This window comes from Barbus barbus (assembly GCF_936440315.1).
Source record: "Barbus barbus genome assembly, chromosome: 10".
In the NCBI taxonomy this organism is placed as follows: Eukaryota; Metazoa; Chordata; class Actinopteri; order Cypriniformes; family Cyprinidae; genus Barbus; species Barbus barbus.
Window position 1 is genome coordinate 4391218 of NC_136738.1, and position 23539 is coordinate 4414756.

Genomic DNA, 23539 nt, shown 5'->3' on the forward strand with positions numbered 1-23539 from the left:
GTCCGAAATCAGTTTCATGAGGTGCCTTCGTGCAAAAAACGCTGCCTGCAAAGTCATTGCCTCATAAGGCAGCGAGGCAGCAAGTCAGCTGCCTAGGTTTTCAGATGCAGCCCATATCTTATCTCAATTCTCACAAAGATCCCAGACAGCAACATAGAGTTTTGGCCCAGATCCAGCCCACATCTGGCCCGTGTGAAATCCATGCGGATCTGGGCCGACACTGCTTGCTGTCTGGGATGCGTTCTGTGTTCTCGCGTCCTTCCGAGTTCGTTCTTTCAAGGAAGCCTGGCAAGACCGGTCTCCACAAGAACACAAGTGTCCATTGCGTTCTTGAAATTGAGAAACACCCACAGCATCAAGCAGACTATTAACATTGAGATGAATGGAAACTGTAACGGATAACGTAGATTTCTCCAGATCTCTTTGCACATCACTTTATCATGCCAAGATGTTAGGGCAGGAAAGAAAAATATTTTGTGTGATTGTGCATTCAGTGCATTATTTTTTAATTTACAAGCTAACTGCCATCATATAAAAGCTAATAATAACATACTTTCATTCAAATATCCATTAAGCGTTCGATATTTATTTCCTGCGTCGCATCTCGCGCTTCCAGAGTACCTTGCAGCCGCACTGCAGTGCCTTACCTCAGAGCTCAGCCTCTCTCTCCCTCAATCTAAACCAGACATTTATCCACTCCCCTCCCTCTCCTATATCCTTCCCCAAACCTCCTACCTCCTCTCATCTCTATCTCCTCCATTCCTCACCATCCGCCTCTTCCTCTCTCTTTCTGAGGCGCGTGTTTCTGGTGTGCAGCGGTGGGCGGAGTTAAGGCCGCGTCAATCAGCGGCGCTACAATAGCACGTGTGGCGGTCATGGTCATAGATAGAGCGGCTGCAGCGGCACGGCGGAGTCGACGCGACTGCAGGCTGCCGATAGGAGAGAGAGCGAGCGGTCACCTTATCCACTACAACCACAACCGCCTCTGCAACCCGATCGCCCTTTAATAATGCACGGGGAGGTGAAGCGAATATCAGCGGCCGGGCTCTGAATGATGTATCGCACCGGTTACTACAGCACCGCACCGGAGAGACTGAACCTGTAGCTGTGTGATCCGCGGAGAAAATGTCACACTATCATTTCATCAAATGCTGTGAGTAACGAGCCGCGCGAGAGAGGCGTCTTTCCTTACATGCATCTGCCCATGATGTCATGTTGCTGGAGAGAGTGATTGAGAGGCAGGAGGACGATATGTGTGTGTGATGGAGGGTGTGTATCTGCATGCAGGTCAAGGAGGCAGATATTTAACAGAATTCGTGGGTGCTTATTGCATGTAAATGCATGGAAGCATCCAGTGCATTGAGAGCGGATGATGAGCTGTCAGGATGGTGTGTTGGCTTTGGTGACTTCTGTGCATGTGTGTGTATGTGTGAAGTTGCAGCAGGATGCGGCAGCAGTGTGAAAGTTGACCGGTGGCTCCTGGATCTGCTGCTGCAGGTGTGTAGGAACCTCCTGAGGGAGTCTGCTCGCTTTCAGACAGTCTGACAGCCCCTGCAGGATCCCTCTCTAGTGTGTATAGCTTTGTATTTGTGGTGGGCATGTGGTCGTGAACACGCATGTACAAGAGAAAGTGTCAGGTAGGATAATGGAGAGAGGGAAGGGGAGTAGCGGATGGAGATGCTGATGTGGGAGAAGGTGGTAATCAGGAAGCATTTGTGTTGCCAGCTGCAGATGAAAGGCAGTTGTTAAACTCGTCCTTTCGCCACCCGTCTCTTTTCATCTTTATTCAGAGTCTCCTTCATCTCTAATATTTTTTCTCTGTATGTTTTGCTCATTTGAACACACACCCACACACCTCTCTGTCGCTTTTAGTGGCTTATATTATGCTTTTGCTCCATTTAATAATCTTTTTTTGTTTGTTGCACTTTCCAATGGATCGAGTACAAACTGGGTCCAGAAAAATGATTATGCATAACCTATACAGAAAATGTTGTTGTCAACCTTAGGAGGTCAAATAAATATAAGACATTTCTTCCCAGTTATTTTATGAAATTTGCGACCCTGTTAATATTTGGGGCATGTTTAACTAACTAGTTGCAGACTAAATTGATACATTTAGATATGACTACTTTCTAGTTTGGATCAAATGGTTATATTTCCCATTTTTTTAAGACAAATGTTAACTTAAATTGGATAACAAGATTGAGCTTGATGAATTGCCGACACTAACATTTTTGTGGAACAAGTTAATTACTTGTCACGCTGTACAAAGTTTCCAAATTATGTTATTTTCTATGTTAATTTTAATAAGTGTTTTAATAATAATAATAATAACAGTGTTTTTTTTAATAATATAATATTGGGGAATGCAGCAACAGGGTTGAGCTGAAAAGGCTAAAATAAATATATATTTGTTTGTTATTAAAATGAGTTGATAATTACATTTATTTGATAAAATTTACATTTATGCATTTAGCAGACACTTTTATCCAAAGCGACTTGCATTGCATTCAAGTTACAGTTTTTTACATTTTATCAGCTCTTGCTTTCCCTGGGAATCGAACCCATGATCTTGGCGTTGCTAGCGCCATGCTCTACTATTTGAGCTACAGGAAAGCCAAAATTAAAGTTATTTAGTGAACTGAACATTAGTTTAAAGTATTGTACAATTTATTGTTTGATACAGTTGAGAAGGCATGACAGTTCAATCTTTATTTGAGACCTTTTTTGCAATTGAGATTTATACATCAGCTGAATAAATAATCTTTCCATTGGTGTATGGTTTGTTTGGATCGGACAATATTTGGCCGAGATACAACTATTTGAAAATCTGGAATCTGAGGGTGCAAAAAAATATAAATACTGAGAAAATTGTCTTTAAAGTTGTCCAAATTAAGTTCTTAGCAATGCATATTACTAATCAAAAATGAAGTTTTTATACAATTACAGTAGGATATTTACAAAATATCTTCATGGAACATGATCTTTACTTAATATCCTAATGATTTTTAGCATAAAAGAAAAATCAATAATTTTAACTCATACAGTGTATTTTTGGCTATTGCTATGAATATACCCCAGCGACTTAAGACTGGTTTTGTGGTGAGAAGTGGGGATACAGGCATTTGAAGCACCAACATTTCGGCAACCTAAAATATTCAGTTGAAATGATATTCGGCCATTATATTTTTGGGAAAGCCAAAATCTTTTGACCGTCTCATGCACACAAACATGTGACCAAAACTGTGACTAAAAATGACGCTAGAGTAGCAATATGTAAAAATTTGTCTGCTGAAATATCGAGAGGTGGCTTATTTCTGATAAACTTTCTGATAAACAAGTTTACTTGTTCAATTGCCCAAATTTCATTAACAAACTCTCTTTGACTAAACTTACATTTTCGATTTCTGTTTTCCAGTAAAACATTCAATTAGGAAAGTGCCTTGTGCTATCACTTACTCCTCCTCCCTCTCCTCACCTCACCTTTACTCTTCCTTCCTGTGCTGTGTGTTTGAGCGGACAGAGACTCAACGGTGGCCAGTGCCAGAGGCAAACAGTGAGAGAATGCGCAAGGTCGCACACTCAGGTGCAAAGCCAGCAGAACATTGTGTGTGTGTGTGTGTGTGTTTCTGTAGAGCGTGTTTGTGTGTTTATGCGTGTGACTAGTGCACTTCTCAGATCCCCTTCAAGGTTTGAGATCTAGTACAGGAGACAAGTGCATGCTTACGGAAGTCTTTCACATTTGGGTTTGTCTGATCCCATCAGTCTTGTGAGAGGAAAGAAAGAGGAGATTTTTACAGTCACTGCATCCTCTGTGTGTTCACGAAGTTGAGTGTGTTTATGTTTGAAAGGCAAAGAGGAGAGTGCTCTCTTTCTAATTTATGCTTCCCTATTCCCCTGCCCCTTATATGAATAGAAGTTTGTACGATACTCCAGTGTAAATCAATACCTGACAGCCTGGAAGCGGAGACACAGAAGCAACCAAGAGAAAGAAGGAAACCTCACCCATCTTCCTCTCTATCCCATCATTCCTGCCATTCACTGCCTCTCTCTCCATGACTTGTTCAGTCACCCATGAGTGACATATTTTGGAATCAGTCAGAGATGTCACCAACTCAGCCAGTACCCAGGACACACAGCATGTGTGTGAATTTCAGTATTGTACAAAATAGACTACATTTGACAGTAGTAGTGAATAAGTTTATGCCACAAGATTCATGTGTATAAAATTGTAAAATGTAAAAACATTGTCAAAAATGACTGGCTTTTGCATTAATTTTCTATAGCTGCTTTTCCATAACAGATTTTCGGAAGACTTTTGCAATAATTTTATAAATGTTGATTAAAAAACTATTGCAAAATGACAGCATTTTCATTAACCAATGTTATGCGACTAAAACATAATTTTTTCCTCTTGCGATAAGTCATGGTGACAGATGCTGGTAGGTTTTAGGTAAATTGCAGCCACCGCACTAGCCATTATTTTGAATTGAATGAGATGTAGATGTGTATCTTTTTTTTGTGAAGAAGTACGGAGAGCATCTTCTGGGACGCTTCTGAAACGTGGCTGGTATAAACCCAAGCCGTAGAGTGGAGCCGTTAAAAAAAGGGGTTATCCAAGCATTAATGGCTCTGACATTGGCTTGTACTTGAGAGTGGCCACATATGAGGGGTTTCTTGGAGGTTATGTGATGATCATGTGATTTTTATTTACACCAGGTGACCTGTAAATGCCAAAAAAAAAAAAAAACTGTTTCCAATCCAGTTTTGCGAAATATTCCTTTTTGTAAATTGCCTAAAAAACCACCTCATGAGAGCGTACAGACTTTTTTGCGATATATGTGACCCTGGACCACAAAACCAGTCATATGGGTCAATTTTTCGAAATTGAGATTTATACATCATCCGAAAGCTGAATAACTAAGCTTTCCATTGATGTATGGTTTCTTATGATAGGCCAATATTTGGTCAATACAACTATTTTAAAATCTGGAATCCGAGGGTGCAACAAAAAATAAATAAATCAAAATATTGAGAAAATCGCCTTTTAAAGATGTCTAAGTTCTTAGCAATGCATATTATTAATCAAAAATTAAGTTTTGATATTTACAGAAGGAAATCTATAAAATATCTTCATGGAACATGATCTTTACTTAATGTCCTAATGATTTTTGTTATAAAAAAAATATCAATAATTTTGACCCATACAGTGTATTTATGGCTATTGCTACAAATATACCCCAGCGACTTAAATTAAGACCTTTTTTTGTGGTCCAGGGTCACACACACTAACAATTATTTCCTGCCCAAGCTGAATTTCCCTTTGGCTTTTACTGTTAGTAGTACCACATTTTACCTTTGAGTTTGGAATGGTCTTGTGCTAATTCATCTTTGCAAAAATCGATTGTGATTAATTGGATAAAATTGCAAAAGCTATTTTTTTTCTGCTGGGACAGCTTTAATGCTTTCCTCATTGGTCAGATGACAAGTGTGGGTAAACATGCCAGACCAATCGCAAAAAACTAGTGGCGATGAAAGCCAACTTGTTGTGTGCATCTGGGCTAAAAAAGTTGTGATTGAACACACCACGAAGCCTACAGTCAATGGCCAACTAGCATGGATGTTTTGCGCCTGCGACTTGCGACTGTCAGCAGGTGGCAAGTCTATATTTGTTCAGAAAAAGACACTGAAAATAGGACTGCGGATATACAAACCATAAACAAATCAGCACTTGCGTACCATTTTGAATCTGAATCATGTTGATCACTTTCTTCATTCCAGACAGCCATGCCATTATGAAAATATGTATATTTGAAATGCTCAAGTAGGATGCGGTAAAATGTTATAAGATGTCAGATTGGTGTGGAGTGGTGGGACCAACTCCAAACATAAAGACAGGAAATATGGTTCAAAATATCTGCCTTAACTAGAAAAGCTTTGAGAGTTTGTGTAAGCACGTACAGACAGATCTGCTTTGTAAGCCTATCACACACTGGAATCGGATATGCGTGATAAGACGTAGATCAAATATCCTTAAATCGGACACATCTCTGATTTAAAACCACATTCAAAAGTGGCTCAGATTGGATGCTTGGATAACTGATCTTGTGCAGTTTTAAATGTATGCAACAATATCCAATCTGGGGCAGATGTGAGTATAAAAAAAAAATGTGTAAATGGAGCCCTGTTTACATTCTTAATGCACTTTCATTGTCTACATTCTCATGGCCCATTCATGGACAACCCTGGACTATTGGGGTAATGCTAATCAAGAGCCAACCTGCTATTTAGCCATTGTTGTAAGCAATCCAGACTTTCTAAATCCTGTTCTTAAGTCTAGCTAATCTACCCAGTGGTTACAGGTGCTGTAAGTTATTTTTTTTTGTTACTGCATCATATATCCAGACTACCTGGCTGATATCACTTAAATAAGTGATCATAAGGATGAAATGATATTCCCTTGATGGTGAACTTAGATGTCCCAGTCAATGTTGAAGCCTCAATGGCCCAGTCAACATTTAACTCTCACTGCTTCCTTGTATGATATTAACACCCACTTCTCACAATCAATTGCAGATGGGTAAAATCAAGTTCTTCCCTTGTTTCTTTCCCGTCCTGTTCCAAATGCATCACACTGTAGACCAAAAGTAGGTAGGGAACGCTGTTTCAGCAGAGGTCTGTGTCTGTAACGAAATTTTGGTGTGTGGGTGTGTGTGGGTGAAGGCTGTGTTTGACTTAATGCAGTCCTCAGTAAAACAGTTATGGACTCTCTCAGTGTAGGCCGTAAAGAAGCCAGTAAGAAACCGACAGCAGTGAATGAGGTCAAGAAGAAACCGCTGGAAATGTTGGTGATTGAATGGTTGAATATAAAACGGGTGGATGGGACTGTAAAGAGGCTGTAAAAAGGGAACGAAAAAGGCTGATGGCTTTATTAGACAGAAAGAGAGTTGAAAGGAAAGACTGCGATGGAGAACAGCTGAAGAAAGAGACGAAACCGAGACAGAGCAATACGGAATTCAGGGGGGCTGTCAAGCTTAAAAATAAATGTCATGAAAACTGTAAACACGCTTATGTGTGTAGTTAGTATTCCAAATCCTGAAGCCAAATGATGGCTTTAAAGGGCTTACGTGTAAGGATTTTAGACCCTGTTGGGCCAGTAGTTCAGATTTCAACATTTTCTCTGGCCCTAGCATAAATGTAACCTATTTTTTATGTTTTTATTGCATTAAAATGTATACATTTTATGTGATTTACTTTATTAAAAAATGGTTTAAAATTATTTAAAAATGTATACAATTTAAATTATTTATTTGATCATATTTAAAGCTGAATGTGTTTTTTTTTTTTTTTTTTTTTTTTTTTTTTACAAATTATTTATTTTTCAATCTGCTCATAGTTAACCCATTTAAGCCCAGTTTATAGTTGTCGTTATTTTTCTAGATGTCATCCATGTTTTTTGTCTCAATGACATGCAAGCAAACAACCAAATAAAAGATTAGGAAAAATAAAAAGGCATTCACTTCCTTCCTGTCACATGAGGCTGTCAACCTCCGAATGGCGACGGCAAACCCTCCCAAAGAAATTAAATTTAATGTTACTAATTAAATTATGTATTTTTTGTTGACATATGTATATCTAAATAATCATGAAGGTCTCTAGAATGCAAACAAAACCAATCTTACAAGAGAGTATAGTTTTTTGTATACTTAGTCAAAAGTCCAATCGGCAACTATAGTTGCCGGTAGGTAAATGACTTGTACATATCGAAATGGGGTATACTGTGTTGATAGTTTAATAAATCAAGGCTATTGGTCTTGTTTAGTGCTTTTTGCTTTCATAATATCCTACCTAAAACATAACTTAAATCATGGGATTAATTGCTGTAGATTTTCTTTTTCTTCCTTTTATGATATTGTGTCTTGTAAAAGGCAACATATTGAGGACACTTCATCCAGTTTGGATGCGTTTCATTCTAATTTGTCAAGGACCCTAATTCTTATGACTAGTAGCTTATGATTCCATTATAGTGTTGAAATTCTGACAAGTGATGAGTTTACATTATTATATGAAATCACCTACTGCAGTCAGCCATTGAATACTATGGGCCTAAAAAAATGCATAATTTTGTTTCGGGTGTACCTTTTATTGTAAAGATGTTTTTTTTTTTTAATTCTATTTATTTTTATTGAAATTTTGATACACAATGCCCTGTTGGGGCAACTTAATGGCTGCACTTTGTTCTTCACTATGTTCCACCACTTTAAGACAAATGGATTTGTTTGTTGTGTTTTCATATTCAAGAGATTATAAAATAAATGCAGATTTTTTGTTTAGGTTCACATCGAATGTTCTGCTAATTTTATACGTAATAATTTTGGTAATGAATAAAGATTGATCTGTTGAAAGCAGTTATTTTGAGTTCGAATGCCAAATGTTCTCCTCCTCCTATTCAACTTTTATATTGAAGGGGTGCATACAACATATTTGCCACACATGCCAAAACATTGGAGGTTTTGTTTGTAACTATCAGTCCGATTTTTGCTGATGCTGCCATCACAATTCATGTTTGCAGTTTTGACAACCACAAATGATTCCTAATGCCTTCCATGTCTTGACCTTCATTAAAACTATTGCTTCTTACCAGTAGCCAGATGTGTTCAATTCATGCACTCCAATTTATTTCTCAATTTTACTATCCTACTTTGCAAGATAACCATCAGCTCCTAATCTCCCTTCATAATTTCTCTAAATGGAACTGCAAGCTATTACCATTGCCAGGCAGAATGCAGTAGGTCAATATTCCTCCGTGTGCCTTTAATCCACATGATCTTCACTCTCTTGGCTGAGTTTGGATCATGCTCGTTTGATTCCGTGACTAAGAAATAGTCTCTGAGAAATATAGCTTCATATGAGCTCTGAGCCTGTGCCATACAGTCCTCTGATTATACTGTATGTGCTGCATGCTACTGTGCCACTGTCCCACATATCTGTGGCTCACTGATAGCAGGCTGAGGGGGAGATGAAAGCTCTCAGCTAATTCCCTTTGTTAATGGAATTGCGTTCATGCTTCCTCTCCGTGTGTGTTGGGGGTGTTTTCTGGGAATGTTATATTGACTTCAGCTTATGGTTGAGTCTTGTGGATTCTGGTCAAGGCTTTAAACAAGGAAAAATGTTTTCCACAGCCATGTTGAGTGGAGCTGTGGAAATCCCTATTGCTCTTAGTGTGTCTGACATTGCTGTGCGTTTGAAGGGCAAATGTTCACGGCACTGCATTTGAAATCTGTAGGCTTTGGAAGTGCAGCAATTATAGCACTTACTTGAGGAGCTGCAAGTCTTAGAGGGGTGTATTTATGTGTAGGTTAGAAGATGAAAGTTAAAAGTGTTTTTTCAATTCTCCTGATGCTTCACATTGAGAATTGATAATGGAGCTGTAGCCCCCTGTGTGGTACCAAATAAATGCACATTATGGATGTTGTCAGATGTTAGGTGAGAGGCCAGGAGTGTGAAGACCTTATCTGGTTCCTCTGAGGTTTGTGCTGTAGCCCTTCTTTCTAAAGTGTGCGTTCCTGGGGAGAGACAAAGAAGAGAAGCTATGGAACTGATTTTAGGGTAATTGGATTCTTTTACAACCAAAGGCTTATTTAACTGCAGTGCCGGAGCTTATTTTAAAATGTCTTTAATCTTCACAGTCTTATCGGAGTAGAGACTGAGTCAGCACAGAGAGAGAGCCCGTCTGCTGCTTTCCTCAGTGAAGGAAACATTAGGAAGGAGAAAGGAACAAGATTGGAGGAGGGATGAATAATTCTGCTTCTGCATCCCATTCTGTTGCAGATCTTAGAGAGGAGAGAAGTGTTTCTTGAGCTGCAATCCTAGTCCTAGACTAAAATGTAAGTCTGAGCTGTTTCAACTGAAAGAAACTTGCAATGACTGATCTTAAAATATATCAGTGCCTTTGTTTTGTCTCGAGATGCACACCAGTAATGTTTTTTTATTTCCTAAGCACGTTTATAAAAATGACTTAAATGTCCTATGGACTAATCCTGGCTTCGTCTAAAGCCTTGTCTGTGAAACCAGGCCTTAGTTACTTTATCATTAATCTAAACATATGGAAAATATGATTAGGTATGCAATAGGAGTTATTTAACCATTAAACAGTTATATATCATTCGGAATCCTCTTACACTTATGCATGTTCTCTTTTGCCTTAAGTCAGTTGTGGTTTGGGATCATCAGTTTGTTTTTCTCTCACATTCTCTGTTTTTGTCTATTGTCCTGAGGCTGTTTTTAACTTTTAAACTGCCTTCTGAAGTTCATGCGCTCCATATGCCACTTTGTTTAGTGTCTCACCCCTCCCTTCACACGTGCCCCACAGTGTAATACACAGTAAAGCAGACTATATGCAAATCTCCTCACTGAATGATGGCATATGTGTTCTTCAGTGTCCGTTTGTAACAGGTGTGATGCTGTAAGCAGATAGTTATCTCTCCCGGAGCAGATTGAAAGCATCAGTCATGCTCTCTTTCTCTCCTCAGCCGGTGTCTGATTATCATCACAGTACAGATCCTCTCAACATCACAAAAACGCATTTTCTTTATCAGTACTTTTGTCTTGATTTCCAATAAAACATCCATTAAACAAGATGCATTTATTTCAACAGTATTTGTACTAAAAAAAAAAAAAAAAAAACCTAGCCTTGACTTAAGTATTGACTTAAGTATTGAATAGTTTCAGAGAGCTGTTTTTCCCTTAGGGTCTTCTGACATCTGACTGTGGAAATCTAATATATTTGACTTAAAAAGTTAATAGGAAAAAGTTTCAGCTGTCTGGCTTTTTGTGCTTTTGGGTCTCTGGAAAAAGATTAGTCATTGTCTTTGAAGTTAAGTAATGTTAATGCATTTTCTTCACGACTTGACCTAGAGATCCAGCAGAGCTCAGCAGTGGTGTTCCATTTTAATGGTTTAGGAGTCAAATTAGGTTCCTGAAACGCTACTTTCACTCAGTTATAAAAGGTCCCCATACTCGATTACATCAAATTTCCTTTTTAAATGCTATGTGCCTGACCTCTTATGTCCTTAGAGACCAGGACTGGGAGCAATTTGGATAGGTTTTGGAATATGCATTTGTCTAACAGAATTATAATTTCCTTTTGTTAGCATCACATGTTCCATCGGTCTCTAAATGGAGTTTTGTCTTTTAAGGCAGTGTTTTCCAACCCTGTTTCTGGAGGCACACCAACAGCACACATTTTGGATGACTCCTTTATTTTATCATAGAGTTTCTACTACTTTAAAAACCTGATTCATTTAACCAAGTGTGTTTTGATTAGGAGGATTTCCAAAAATTGGAAGTACTGTTGGTGTGCCTCCAGGAACAAGGTTGGAAAACACTCTATGTTTTATTTAATTGATATGTGTTGGTTAATTGTATACAATATTAACTGTATATGTGTTTTGTTCTATTAGTAGAATTGAATGACTTTGTGTCATCATAAGTTCTCTTGAATGAATTGAACAGAATAGAATATATATTACTGTCTTCATCAGATGATGGTCGGTGAATTGATGACAGGAATGATCTATTCTAAAATGTGACCCTGGAACACAAAATCAGTTATAAGTAGCACAGGTATATTTGTCGCAATAGCCAAAAATGCATTGTATGGGTCAAAATTATCGATTTTTCTTTTATGCCAAAAATCATAAGGATATTAAGTAAAGATCGACATGTCCCATGAACATATTTTGTACATTTCTTACAGTAAATGTATCAAAATATAAATTTCGATTAGTAATATGCGTTGCTAAGAACTTAATTTGGACAATTTTAAAGGCGATATTTTCAATATTTTTATTTTTTTTTAGCACCCTCAGACTCCAGATTTTAAAATGGTTGCATCTCGGCCAAATATTGTCCTCTCTTAACAAACCGTATATCACTGGAAAGCTTATGTATTCAGCTTTCAGATGACTGACTTATGAAAAAAGAGACTTATGACTGATTTTGTGGTCCAGGCTCACATATATTCAAAGGTTCTGTTGAATCAATAAATGCAACAGAAAATAATAGATCTTTTTGTCGTCATCATAAACTGTTCCATGAATAGAACTGATGATGTTTGTACAGATTCTGTTGAATCTTTCTTCATTGGAAGCTGTTTGCTGTGTTTAATAAAACCCAATATATAGTTTTAATGATGCTATAGTTCAAAGTTACAGTTCTTTACATAAAAATTGTAATAATATCTCAGTCTCTACTATTTTGATCAAATGAATGAAACCTCATGAGCTTTCAAAAACACTGAAAAATCTTATTGCCCTCAACATATTGAACGGCAATGGAAAGAACAGAATGCATTCTTCTGTCCTCCTCATATATACTGTTCAAAGAATAGAATAGAACAGTTTATGATGGGTTCAGTTGACTGAATAGAACTGATCCTTCAGAAGCAGTTTCATATAGAATATGATGGATGGCATTGCGACTCAGTATTGTTTGTCATTGGGGTTTTTGGCTTTGATTAACAGGCATGTAAAAACAGGATGACACAGTATGTATGTGTGTGAATAAATGAGAGAAGGCAGAAAGAGCTCCCACTTTAATTTGTCTACAAAGGCAGACTTTCAAACTTTTATTTCCCTGGCTGAAGGGCTTCTGGTGACCTGAATTATCTGAGTAATTGCACAACGGCGTGTCTAAGAGGGAGAGAGAGAAGCATTCTTCCCGCTGTCGTTCCTAAAACAGCCTCGAGGGAGAGGACTGATGTGCTTGTGATTGCTGTGATGGAAGCGGCCGCATCAGCAAGGTCAAATAAACTCCTTGTAATTCATCCCAAACTTTTTAACTCTCATTTGAGCGCTCCTACACTCTGCCTCTCTTCTAAGGTGAGCTCATCTTCTCTGTGGATGTTTCTTATTCATCTCTCTCCGGGTGAGATGGGTGGTGAGTGGCTTCATAATGCATGACGTGTGCGGCTGGCGCCGGCTCCGCTGCAGGCTGAGGATGGATGGAACGTGTGAGAATGACTGAGCAGCTCTGTGATTGCAGCAAACGAACCTTGAGGAGAAGGGCAGCCAGTTTGAACGTTTCAAACCTTTAATTATTTATCGGCATTAAAATTTCCTTTTAAGTGTAAATGGTGATACTTCCACTTGTGTCTGTGAGTGGAATGGCGATGTGTCCAGGGCATCTTAAAGTAAATGAAATAAGAGTCATGGTCTAATAGTAAGGGGAGAGATTTCATAAGTGATGCAATGTGGTATCAGTGACACACCATAGGAATTTTTTTGGATGACTGATGTAACAGGGTAAATAAAGATAGTAAATAACACATGCTGTAAAGAAATGTAATATAATATATTTTCAAAAAATCAGAAGTAATTTTTTTTTTTTTTTTTTTTTTTTTTTTTTCATTCTGAAATTATAGATTTTTCACAAAAAAAGTTAAATTACACACTGTAACCAACTGTACACTATTAGTAATGACAGAAAATATAATTATTTTTCGTGTACCATTGACCACTTGTTTTTAATAATAATTTATTGGGAAGAGTTGGTAAACAAAGACAGTACACTATTGAAGATAATAAGAGTGGTCAAAATAAAAGTCCAGCTTCATGTACTTATCAGCAAAACAGAAAAACTTATCGGCCGATGCTGATATTTAAAAAGTAGTGAATATCGGCTGATATATCAAACGATGACTAATATAAATACGGTGATTGTTATTTAAATAATTAAATTTGCTAGTTCTATTTATTTTTTTTCAACCTTATCGCTTAAAAACCATTACTGTCATGGTGCAAGATGCTTAAAAAAGAGCCCCGGTCTCATGAAAATGCGTATAAATAGTACGCCAAATAAAAACGAAAACTCGTGGTATTGATACGCAAAAATGGACTTTGGACATTCATATGATACGCACATGTTTGGTGTGCAGTTTTCGCGTACATATGGTACAAAATTTGCTGGCGTGCATATGATACACAGTTTTCGTGTACATGTGTGACCCTGGACCATAAAATCAGTCGTAAGTCGCTGGGGTATATTTGTAGCAATAGTCAAAAATGCATTGTATGTGTCAAAAATCATTAGGATTTTATTACTTATAAGTAAAGATCATGTTTCATGAAGATATTTTGTAAATTTCTTACTGTAAATATATCAAAACTTAATTTTTTGATTAGTAATATGCATTCCTAAGAACTTATTTTGGACAACTTTAAAGGTGATTTTCTCAATATTTAGATTTTTTTTGCACCCTCAGATTCCAGATATTCAAATAGTTGCATCCAAATATTGTCCGATCCTAACAAAACCATACATCAATGAAAAGCTTATTTATTCAACTTTCAGATTATATATAAATCCCAATTTCGAAAAATTGACACTTAAGACTGGTTTTGTGGTCCAGGGTCACATATGATGCGCATCTACCCCACGACCCTAATCCTACCCATCGCGTAGCATATACACGCCAAAGTCCATTTTTGCGTATCAATACCACGAGTTTTTGTTTTATTTGGCGTACTATTTATACACACTTTCATGAGATCGGGTTGTTAAAAAAAAAAGTGAGACGTCAATAAAAAGCTATTCCTTAAGACCAGTTCTCCAGAAACTTTGAGCGTTGCTGGTAACTCTGGATACACAAGTTGGAACTTCAGAGCACATTTACCCTTTCCTCAGTGATTATCTACACTCCCTACTTTATAACAATAAAAGTCAAACTCAACAGCAGAGATGAAGAATTCATGAAGATGCATTAGAGTTGTTGTGGAAGTAGACCACGGGTTGAGACACTTTTACTGAGGATTCACTGATGGTTCAGTTTGTTTAGTGGTTGCTGCATCAATGCATTTGCTGGACATGTAATTCTGTGTTAATTAGGGTCAAGTTTAATAGTCCCACAATGTTATTCCATATTTCCATATTTTACCCAATTATTTAATTGCATTCTCTTGGAGGTTCATGCCAGTGATTGTTTAACAATTGCCTCACAATAACCTACAGTATATGTCTCTCAGTGGGTGCAGTTTTCTCCTTTATTTACAGCCCCTTGCAGATCCTAGAGCGTTCAGCAGTTCTTTACAGTGTGAGTACAGGGATGGCATTGGCTTTGTTCCATGCTACTGCAGGAGAAATGCTGAGTCATGATAATTCAGTCTCTAGTGCCGTATGTGGAGCGAGTCTCGGCTCTCTCAAGGTTAAACAGACACACTACTCAGCAGAGTGCACCAGATAAGATTTGAATAGCCTGAGCTTTGAGAAATACACAGAGCTATCTGTTTGGCATCGCTCTTGTTCTTGTTCTGGTTAAGTAGAGGACATGAAGACTGCATGCTAATTCATGCTTAATTATTGCCTGTACTAATAATGGTATGCAAGACTAGAATTAGTGTATGCCAAATATAGTATGATGAAAACAGTATGCCAAAGGTTTCAAATGGCATACTTTCAAAGCAGAATTAGATCAAATTCTTTTTAAGGCAAGCAAGTTCATTTAGTTTGGACTTTTTTTTTTTTTTGGCAAGATTATGTATCTGTAACATCTCAAATTAGACACTAATAATCCAAATTTTAATCTTAAATCAGCATAAAATCTTAAATGTGATGACATCTGTGAAAAAAATAGTTAAAAAATATATAAAAAAAAAACCTCCGTAATATCTGAATGTACTCTTTTCCTTGACAAATATATTAAAGCACTTTTATTGAAAATGATTATGTAAACATGTTATTACTAGTCATGCTCCGTGGTAACTGATATTATTCCTTCTTCCCTCTTCCACTCTTTCCTCATGTTTTATCTTATCATCTCTTGCATCCCTTACCTGAACCATCTGCACATGCTCTCCTCTTTCTCTCTGTGCAGGTTGTTTTCAGCTATGTAACGTGTTCAGGCAGAACATGGAGATAGACCAGTGTCTGCTGGAGTCTCTGCCGTTGGGCCAGCGTCAGAGGCTGGTCAGACGCATGCGTTGCGAGCAGCTGCGGGTCTACTACGAGCGTGAGCGGACGATACAGAAGCAGAGCTTCCCCAAGCCCCGTTCCTCCAACCGCAAAAAACAAAGAATCAGCTTCATGCTTTCAGACGTCATCCAGGACGCCATCATACGACACGATGACAAAGAGGGTAGGAAACCTGTTTGCTTATCTGTTACGTTATTTTGTTGTAAACTATACTGTAAAACTTATTTTAAAAAGTTGTTGTAATTAAAAAAAAAAAAAGATTTTCGGAGACCGTTTTAAGATAATAATTCAAAATTCCATGTTTAATACAATGTTTAACTAGTTTTCTGAGTGAAAATTGTTTCTACAACACATACTTTTCAGTGTATAAGCAAGTTAATCATATATTGATCGAAGACCAGCAAGTTGTCACTCAGAAATGCTATTTAAGGGGTAATTCGCATAGGGCATGTTCTTAAATTTAAAATGTTAAAACAGAGCACAGCTAAATTTAACATAAGGTTTGTTTACAGGCATGTCAAGTCCCTATTCAGGGTTTCTGCAGGTCTTTAAAAGGTCTAAATGTCACAAATCCATGCCTTGAATTAGAGCAAAAAGTCATAAATTATAAGGTTGTGCATTAAATCTCACTCGGTATTTTTTCCAGTCTTGTTTTTCAGTACAAATATCTAAAGATTCTTGAACCAAGAAGTCTTGTTTTCTGAGAAATGTAACTAAATTAAGTTTATGCTTTAAAAACAACAACAACAACAACAAAAAACAAAATGAAAAAACCCCCGCCAGTGGTCAGAAAAATGAAGTTGTTTTCCCTTGTTTCCCGAAAAGGTAATTTATCTGACCCTATTGGGAGTTATTTGTGCTTGTTTTAAAGATAAACTCACTTCATTTTGTTGTTAAATTTCTTTGTCTCCTTCCATTGTCTTTTTTTTTTCTTTACTTGGCCTTAAACTCTTAAAACAAATTCCCTTAAAGGTGCCATAGAATGGAAAACTGTATTTACCTTGGCATAGTTGAATAATAAAGGTCATTGCACACCGAGTCTGAAATTCGTTATGCATTTTTCCATTTTGGACGAAAATTTCGGACTCCGTGTGCAGAGACCTTAAAGGTTCTGTACATGGAAACGACATACCGTGAGCCTCAAACACCATTGTTTCCTCCTCCTTATGTAAATCTCGTGAATGCAAAAGAAAAATGGGCGAATCGGAACACCGATTTACGCCGACATTTGCATATGCCCTGGGCGGGTATATGCAAATGTTGGGGGCGTAAATATTAGTGATACCAACTGTAACGTCAAAGTCGGTGTTATATTCCGATTCTGTGCCAGCTGGCAGCCGAACCTGCACAGCCGAATCATCAGAAGTAAAATAAAATAATGCGAGCCACTAAAGGGACATGGTAGCTGCTTGCTAGCAGTAACCTGTTACATTACAGTACACAAGATTTCACTTACCACATAAACAGAGTAAGGAGAGATGCCTGAGGATGATGGCGAATGATTTACAGATCCTGAGCACCAATGACAAGCATCTGATCTTGTAAAATGTGTGGTAAGTACTGCCGTTTCATAGTATAAACAGAGTATGTGTGATTGCGAATCTCGAAAGTGAAACTAAAAAGCGATTGTGCATTCGAAAGCAGTTTCAATGCCCTGCATATTAATAGCGGCTCCCTAATGCCCGCATTTTATTTACAGTATAATTACCCAACGATATAACTGCGCGAGAGAGTATTGAAATATATACTTTCCCTGTGTTTCCTTCCTGCTGTGTGAGCTACTGAAATGAGCCGCACGGTGAAACAGCCAATCAGAGCAGAGCTCAACATTATTATTCATGACCCTTCCAAATAAGGTAACAACAGACCATTTCATTCTAGGGGCAAATCCTAGGCTTGTAAATGGACATGTAAAACCGTTTCTGGAGAATTTTTGCCCTTACCTAAGCCACATACCTTCTATGTAGATATCAGAGAACAATTTAAAATATTGTATCAATGCATTCTATGGCACCTTTAAAAAACCTGCAGAAACCCTGTTTATTTCTAAGGGCTTTATACAGTACGGATTGTGTCAGTACAGTTTTTTTTTTTTTTTTTTTTTTTTAGCAGAATCAGTAATGGAAACTCAACCATACAGCCCTAAAAAACATCAGTTTAGTGTTGTGACTGAACTTACTAATGTATGCAGTCAGTACACTTTTTTTTTTTTTTTTGTACATAAAGAAAATTTACTTTTCCTCCACTGTCAAGTTTTTGGCTCGTCATAGTGTAAAAGTTTAGGCACCTCTAATCTAAATAGTGACACTAAAAGAAGAGAATTCAAAAGGAATGGGCTCTCTGTTTGTGTTGCAGAAAGAGAGCTTGAGAGCAGTGGCTTAGTCAGCGGGGTAAGCCGGTGAAAAAGGCCAAATTAATTTCCTGAAAGGCAGGCCGTCACAGGAGTTGCCATTAGCTGCTGAGTATTAGATCATTCCTCAAGCTGATTATGAGCCAGTCTAAAAGCTAATATTCAGAGTGTGCTGCGCCACTCCTGCGGGACAGGTAAAAGTAATCTAATCAAGAGCTTGTGGGGCAAAGGAGCTTGTGTGAGACAGGGTGACAATCACAGAGCGGCCACCTTCTGCATCATGAGCAATGGTGGAGGCTAAATGAATTCAACCCAAGTCAGCTATTTCTGTCTGTGACTTTGCGGTTGGGAGTGGCAGAGCTGTTCTTATTCTGCTTATGCAAGATTAAGGTGAGAGGCCTCTTGTTTTTTAATGTAGTGCCATCCATCTGAAGGCAACATAAAACTTTATCACCCAGCAGAGCTTAAAGTACTGCATTTTAAAGTCATACAGACTCATTTCCCAGATGATAGAGATTAGGGGAGAACAGGAACACTGGAACAAAACATTATTTATTAAAAATACCTGCTGTTTGATCTATTATATCTGCTCGACACTTCGTTTCATTCAAGCATTGAGCCTTCTCTCTTTTTAATTGGGCGTGATGGCTGTATTCTTTGATTCTGAAGTCTCTCCATTCCACATATTATGGCTCGATTGGCCTTTGATGACACATTTAAAGCTATAAACGCATGGTTGATTCAGATGTTACTCAGTAATTCCTGAGGTAATTAACTGTGTCATATGAACAACCAGTCTATAGTGATGCTGATTTAAAGTTTAGTCTTGAGTGCTTACAGTAATATTTGCTTCATTTCAAGACGGACATCACAGAAAGTAATAGCTTCTGATTGACGGATTCTTTCACTGATGAATTCGTCAGACTCCAACCAGCAACTTCTGAATTCCCAAGTCTTTTTGAATTTATGAAATAAACAAGCTCAGATGGTCACATTTCCTATTGTTTGGCGGATTTTTAGTCTGTGCAATCCATTCATTTCAATAGAAATCCAGTAGAAATTGGGAATTTCACATATAGGCTAAAGATTTTTCCCATGCAGATTTGGCAACGGGTACAAATTGGTGACTTGGATTGGTTGACCAACAAAAAAACGTCTGTGTGAGTTGTGCTTCATTCATCACTACACTATTGGCAATAGGCAATGGACCTTTTTCGCCTGCAAAATGTGACTGTAGGGGTAATTTGTGATTTGTTACACTGATAGTGCTGTATAGTTTTTGCCTCACAAAATATGTCTTTTTGTTGTCATTTATTTATTTAAATATATATCATCACTTTCAATTCAGGCTACAAACTTGCAACTTTAATAAATCAATTGGCCCCACTTTATATTAGGTGGCCTTAACTACTATGTGCTTACATTTTTAAATTAATAATTTGATACAATGCACTTATTGTGTACATGTTTTACATTTTACATATTTAAAAAAATGCCTGCATGTAATTAATTTCTGTAATTACACTTATTACACTTTTGACCCATCCCTTACACCTTAACCCACCCTTAAATATTTACATGTAGTTATTTAGCAGACACCTTTATCCAAAGCGACTTACAAATGAGGACAATGGAAGCAATCAAAATCAACAAAAGAGCATACCTACCACCAAACCTGTTCTAACCTTACCCGTATCTCACTTCAATAGCAGCAAAAGTGTTTGCAATACAATAAGAACACAATAAGTACATGGTACACTAAAAAATGCTGGGTTAAATGCAACCCAGTGCTGGGTAAATATTGGACAGAACACATGCTGGGTTGTTTTCAACCAACAGTTGGGTTAAATGTTTAACCCAACCTTCTGGACAGTAACCCAACTGCTGGGTCTAAACAACCTAATCGCTGGGTTCGTCCACGTTTTACCCAGTGCTGGGTTGCATTTAACCTAGCATTTTTTAGAGTGTCCCTTTTTTATGTAAGTACATATTAGTTAAGGCCACCTAATAAAAGTGGGACCTCATTTATTTTGTCATGGCTGTAAAAAAATAAAAACAATATTAAAAAAATTATACTGCTTGGCAAAGTTCTGCCTAGTTTGTTTCATTTGGTATGTCTCCCACCCCTGTTACAGATGTAGTTGTACAAGTGAAGTATGGTATTTTATGTCTGAATAAGTAGTATTTCATTGAATAGATTTGGAAATGTCACAGTATAGAAGTTAAATGAATGATTTTAGGGCAGAGGAGTCTAATCCTGCTCTTGGAGGTTCACCATCATGCAGTGTTTAGATCAGAATCTTACAGGCTGGTGTGTTGGGGGCATGTTGAAGCTAAACTCTGCAGGACTTCGGTCCTCCAGGTGCACGTTTGGACACCCCAATTTTACAGGGAATAATTGTAAGTGGTTAGCAAAGGGTGGTCAGTTTTGATTGGTGCTCATGAAGTCTGGTGTCAGTATGTGGTGATGTTTTACTACCTCCTGAAACTCATCCATCTGTTCCTTTGTCTTCCTCTGTGCAGATTTCCATCTTCATATCTTTCCTTCTCTCAGTACCTGCCAACCATTTTCCCAGCTGTCTGGGTAAATCGGTGTCTGATATCCCAGCAGCCTTTGCAGGTCACTGTGTGCATCTGCCTTATTGGCTGTAAGCCGGGTTCAGCTGGTCCGTGGCACCAGCTGGTATTCCTGTGGCAACGCCTGTTGGAAACATGGCACCTTTGGCTGAGGATGAATGGCGACTTTAGCCCACATACTAAACCCTAATTACCAAACTGGCAATGACTTTGGCTTTTGTTCTGATCGCTTATCCAAACGTGATCAACGTCCTGTGCAAATGCCTTTTGACCAGTCAGTGACTCAGGCACGGAGCCATGAGAAATCAATATTCTGTGTTTTGGTTTAAGGCGTCAGTGTTGCTTGGCTACAGATTACAGTGAAAGCTGATGTCCGACACAGAGTCTGGTTCGTTCAGTGAAATGAGAGAATGCATGTGCACAGACAAATTCACTTATATAATAGAAAAAGATAATGTGAAAATTTGTGTGTATAAAAAAAAAAAAAAAAAAAAAAAAAACAACTCTTGAAGGATTTGTGTTTTTAGCCAGAAATTTTACTATCAACATGAAGTCTATAGTCCACATTGCAGTATGTTCTGGATAAGAGCCACCCACAGTTCCAACTATAGTTATTTATTTTTATGTCAATGTGGAAAAAATAAATAATCCAAATAATGTTACAGCTATCTCAGATTGGTGCATGAACATGCAAAAATATCTGCTATTTATTTATTTGAAGGTTATTCAGAATATCTATCCAAAAGTTAGTACTGATTACTTTACAGACATAAATTAAAAAGCAGAATATAGAGTGCTTCACTGCACTTCTGGTTCCATCATCCCACATTCTAGGAGTAGTTTGAATGGATTAAGTAGGACTACAGAGGTTTTCAGGGACTTTAAACATCATGCTGAACAGAAAAATCTATAGGTCCACATTTATAGTCTTGTGTTTAGAATTGCGCTCTTGTCGACTATTCAAACTTTACGATTTGTCTGAAGCTTAGTGAAGGTATGTTAAAGTAATGCGATCATGGTGCAGTTGGTTTAAAGCCTACTTTTAGCTTTTACCTCTGATTGTATTTAGCCTTCAATGGTCATACAAGTTATGTATATTTGTAAAGATTGAAGAATCATAAATGTTTGTTGGTCACAGAGCCTATTTTCTGCAACAATCCAAAAGTCAATGGAAGAATCGTGTTTTCATCGAGGAAACCAAGGTCATACTATCTTCCAGGCTGGCCTAAAGAAAATACATTATCACCCCAGCACTCAAAGTTCTGCTTGCGAATATTTTATTTATTTGATATTTAGTGCATCTAACAAAAAATAAAAAGACAAACTCTTAAAAAAAAAAAAAAAGGGGGCATAAGAAAATTTTGGACTCAGTGTGCAAGGACCTTGACTCTTCTTCTCTATCGGCGTTTCAGCATGCTAGATTTAAATGTTAGCCTCAGGCTGAAGATATCCCAGAGGAACCCTGGGAACTGTCTGCAATGTTCTTCATCTCCCCATCTTTAAACAATTGAAAAGTCAGTCAAAATGTGTAAATACCACATAATCAGGAGTTTAGAGTTGTTCTGGAGGTCAGAGTGGAAAGGGGCACATTTGGAAACAATAGATCACTGACAGGGAAAGATCTGCGTTACACCCCTGTGGTAGAAGCAAATATTTTGCATAGTACAAATTTGACTTATGTGGAGATGTAGGTGGGATTTAATTGGATTCCTTTTTCACCTCTAGGGAACATGGTTTTATAGAATGATGTCATTGATTTTGCATGTATTGTCTGTATTATCATAGCATTGCTCACAAGTGAAGGTTGATAGACTGTGTCCAAACATTTTACTTTGTCAGATCTGAGCCCTGGAGACAGTGACTGAAACAATCAGATCTAGCACACACAAAATGTATACACACATAAGTATTGAGCCGTAGCATCATTGAGCTACCTCCTCAGTTGCAGATGTGATACTCTGCATTTATGCGGCAGAGGCACGAGAGAGATGGGGATCACACATCCATGATACCGAGGCACAATTACAGTGGTGTGAAAAAGTGTTGGACCCTTACTGATTTTTTTTATTTTTTTGCATGTTTGTCACACTTTAATGTTTCAGATCATCAATCAAATTTAAATATTAATCAAAGATAACACGAGTAAACACAACATGCAGTTTTTACATGAAGGGTTTTTTTATGAAGGGAAAACAAAATCCAAACCCACATGGCCCTGTGTGAAAAGTGTTTGCCCCCTGTTAAAACATAACTGGTTTATCACACCTGAGTTCAGTTTCTCTAGCCACACCCAGGCCTGATTACTGCCACACCTGTTCGCAATCAAGAAATCACTTAAATAGGACCTGCCTGACAAAGTGAAGTAGACCAAAGGTCCTCAAAAGCTACACATCATGTTGAGATCCAAAGAAATTCAGGAACAAATGAGAAAGAAAGTAATTGATCGATTGATCTTTTATTTGACATGGACATACAATGACATAGGACAAACCATATGTATTAGTATGAGTGTTATAGCACACATGCTAATTTTCAACACCTGTCCACAGGAGGCTTTTAACAATAAATACAATATCAAATATACAATACAAGAGAAAGAGAGAAGAAGAGAAAAAAAAAAAAAAAAAAAAAAAAAAATTGAAG

The 23539-nt window shown here is 37.7% G+C and overlaps 1 protein-coding gene across 1 annotated transcript in view; it reads left to right on the forward strand.

Moving 5' to 3' along the window:
• Positions 1–1125: 1125 nt before the first annotated feature.
• LOC306876065 (unconventional myosin-XVI-like) overlaps positions 1126–23539 on the forward strand; it is a gene marked incomplete at its 5' end in the record, with an annotated part of 160745 nt that continues 138331 nt past the window's right edge. The window contains 2 exons of the mRNA XM_079426974.1: positions 1126–1153; positions 15872–16132. Of these exons, the coding sequence (XP_079283100.1) occupies positions 1126–1153; positions 15872–16132 (289 nt within the window). The remainder of the gene's footprint in view (positions 1154–15871; positions 16133–23539) is intronic.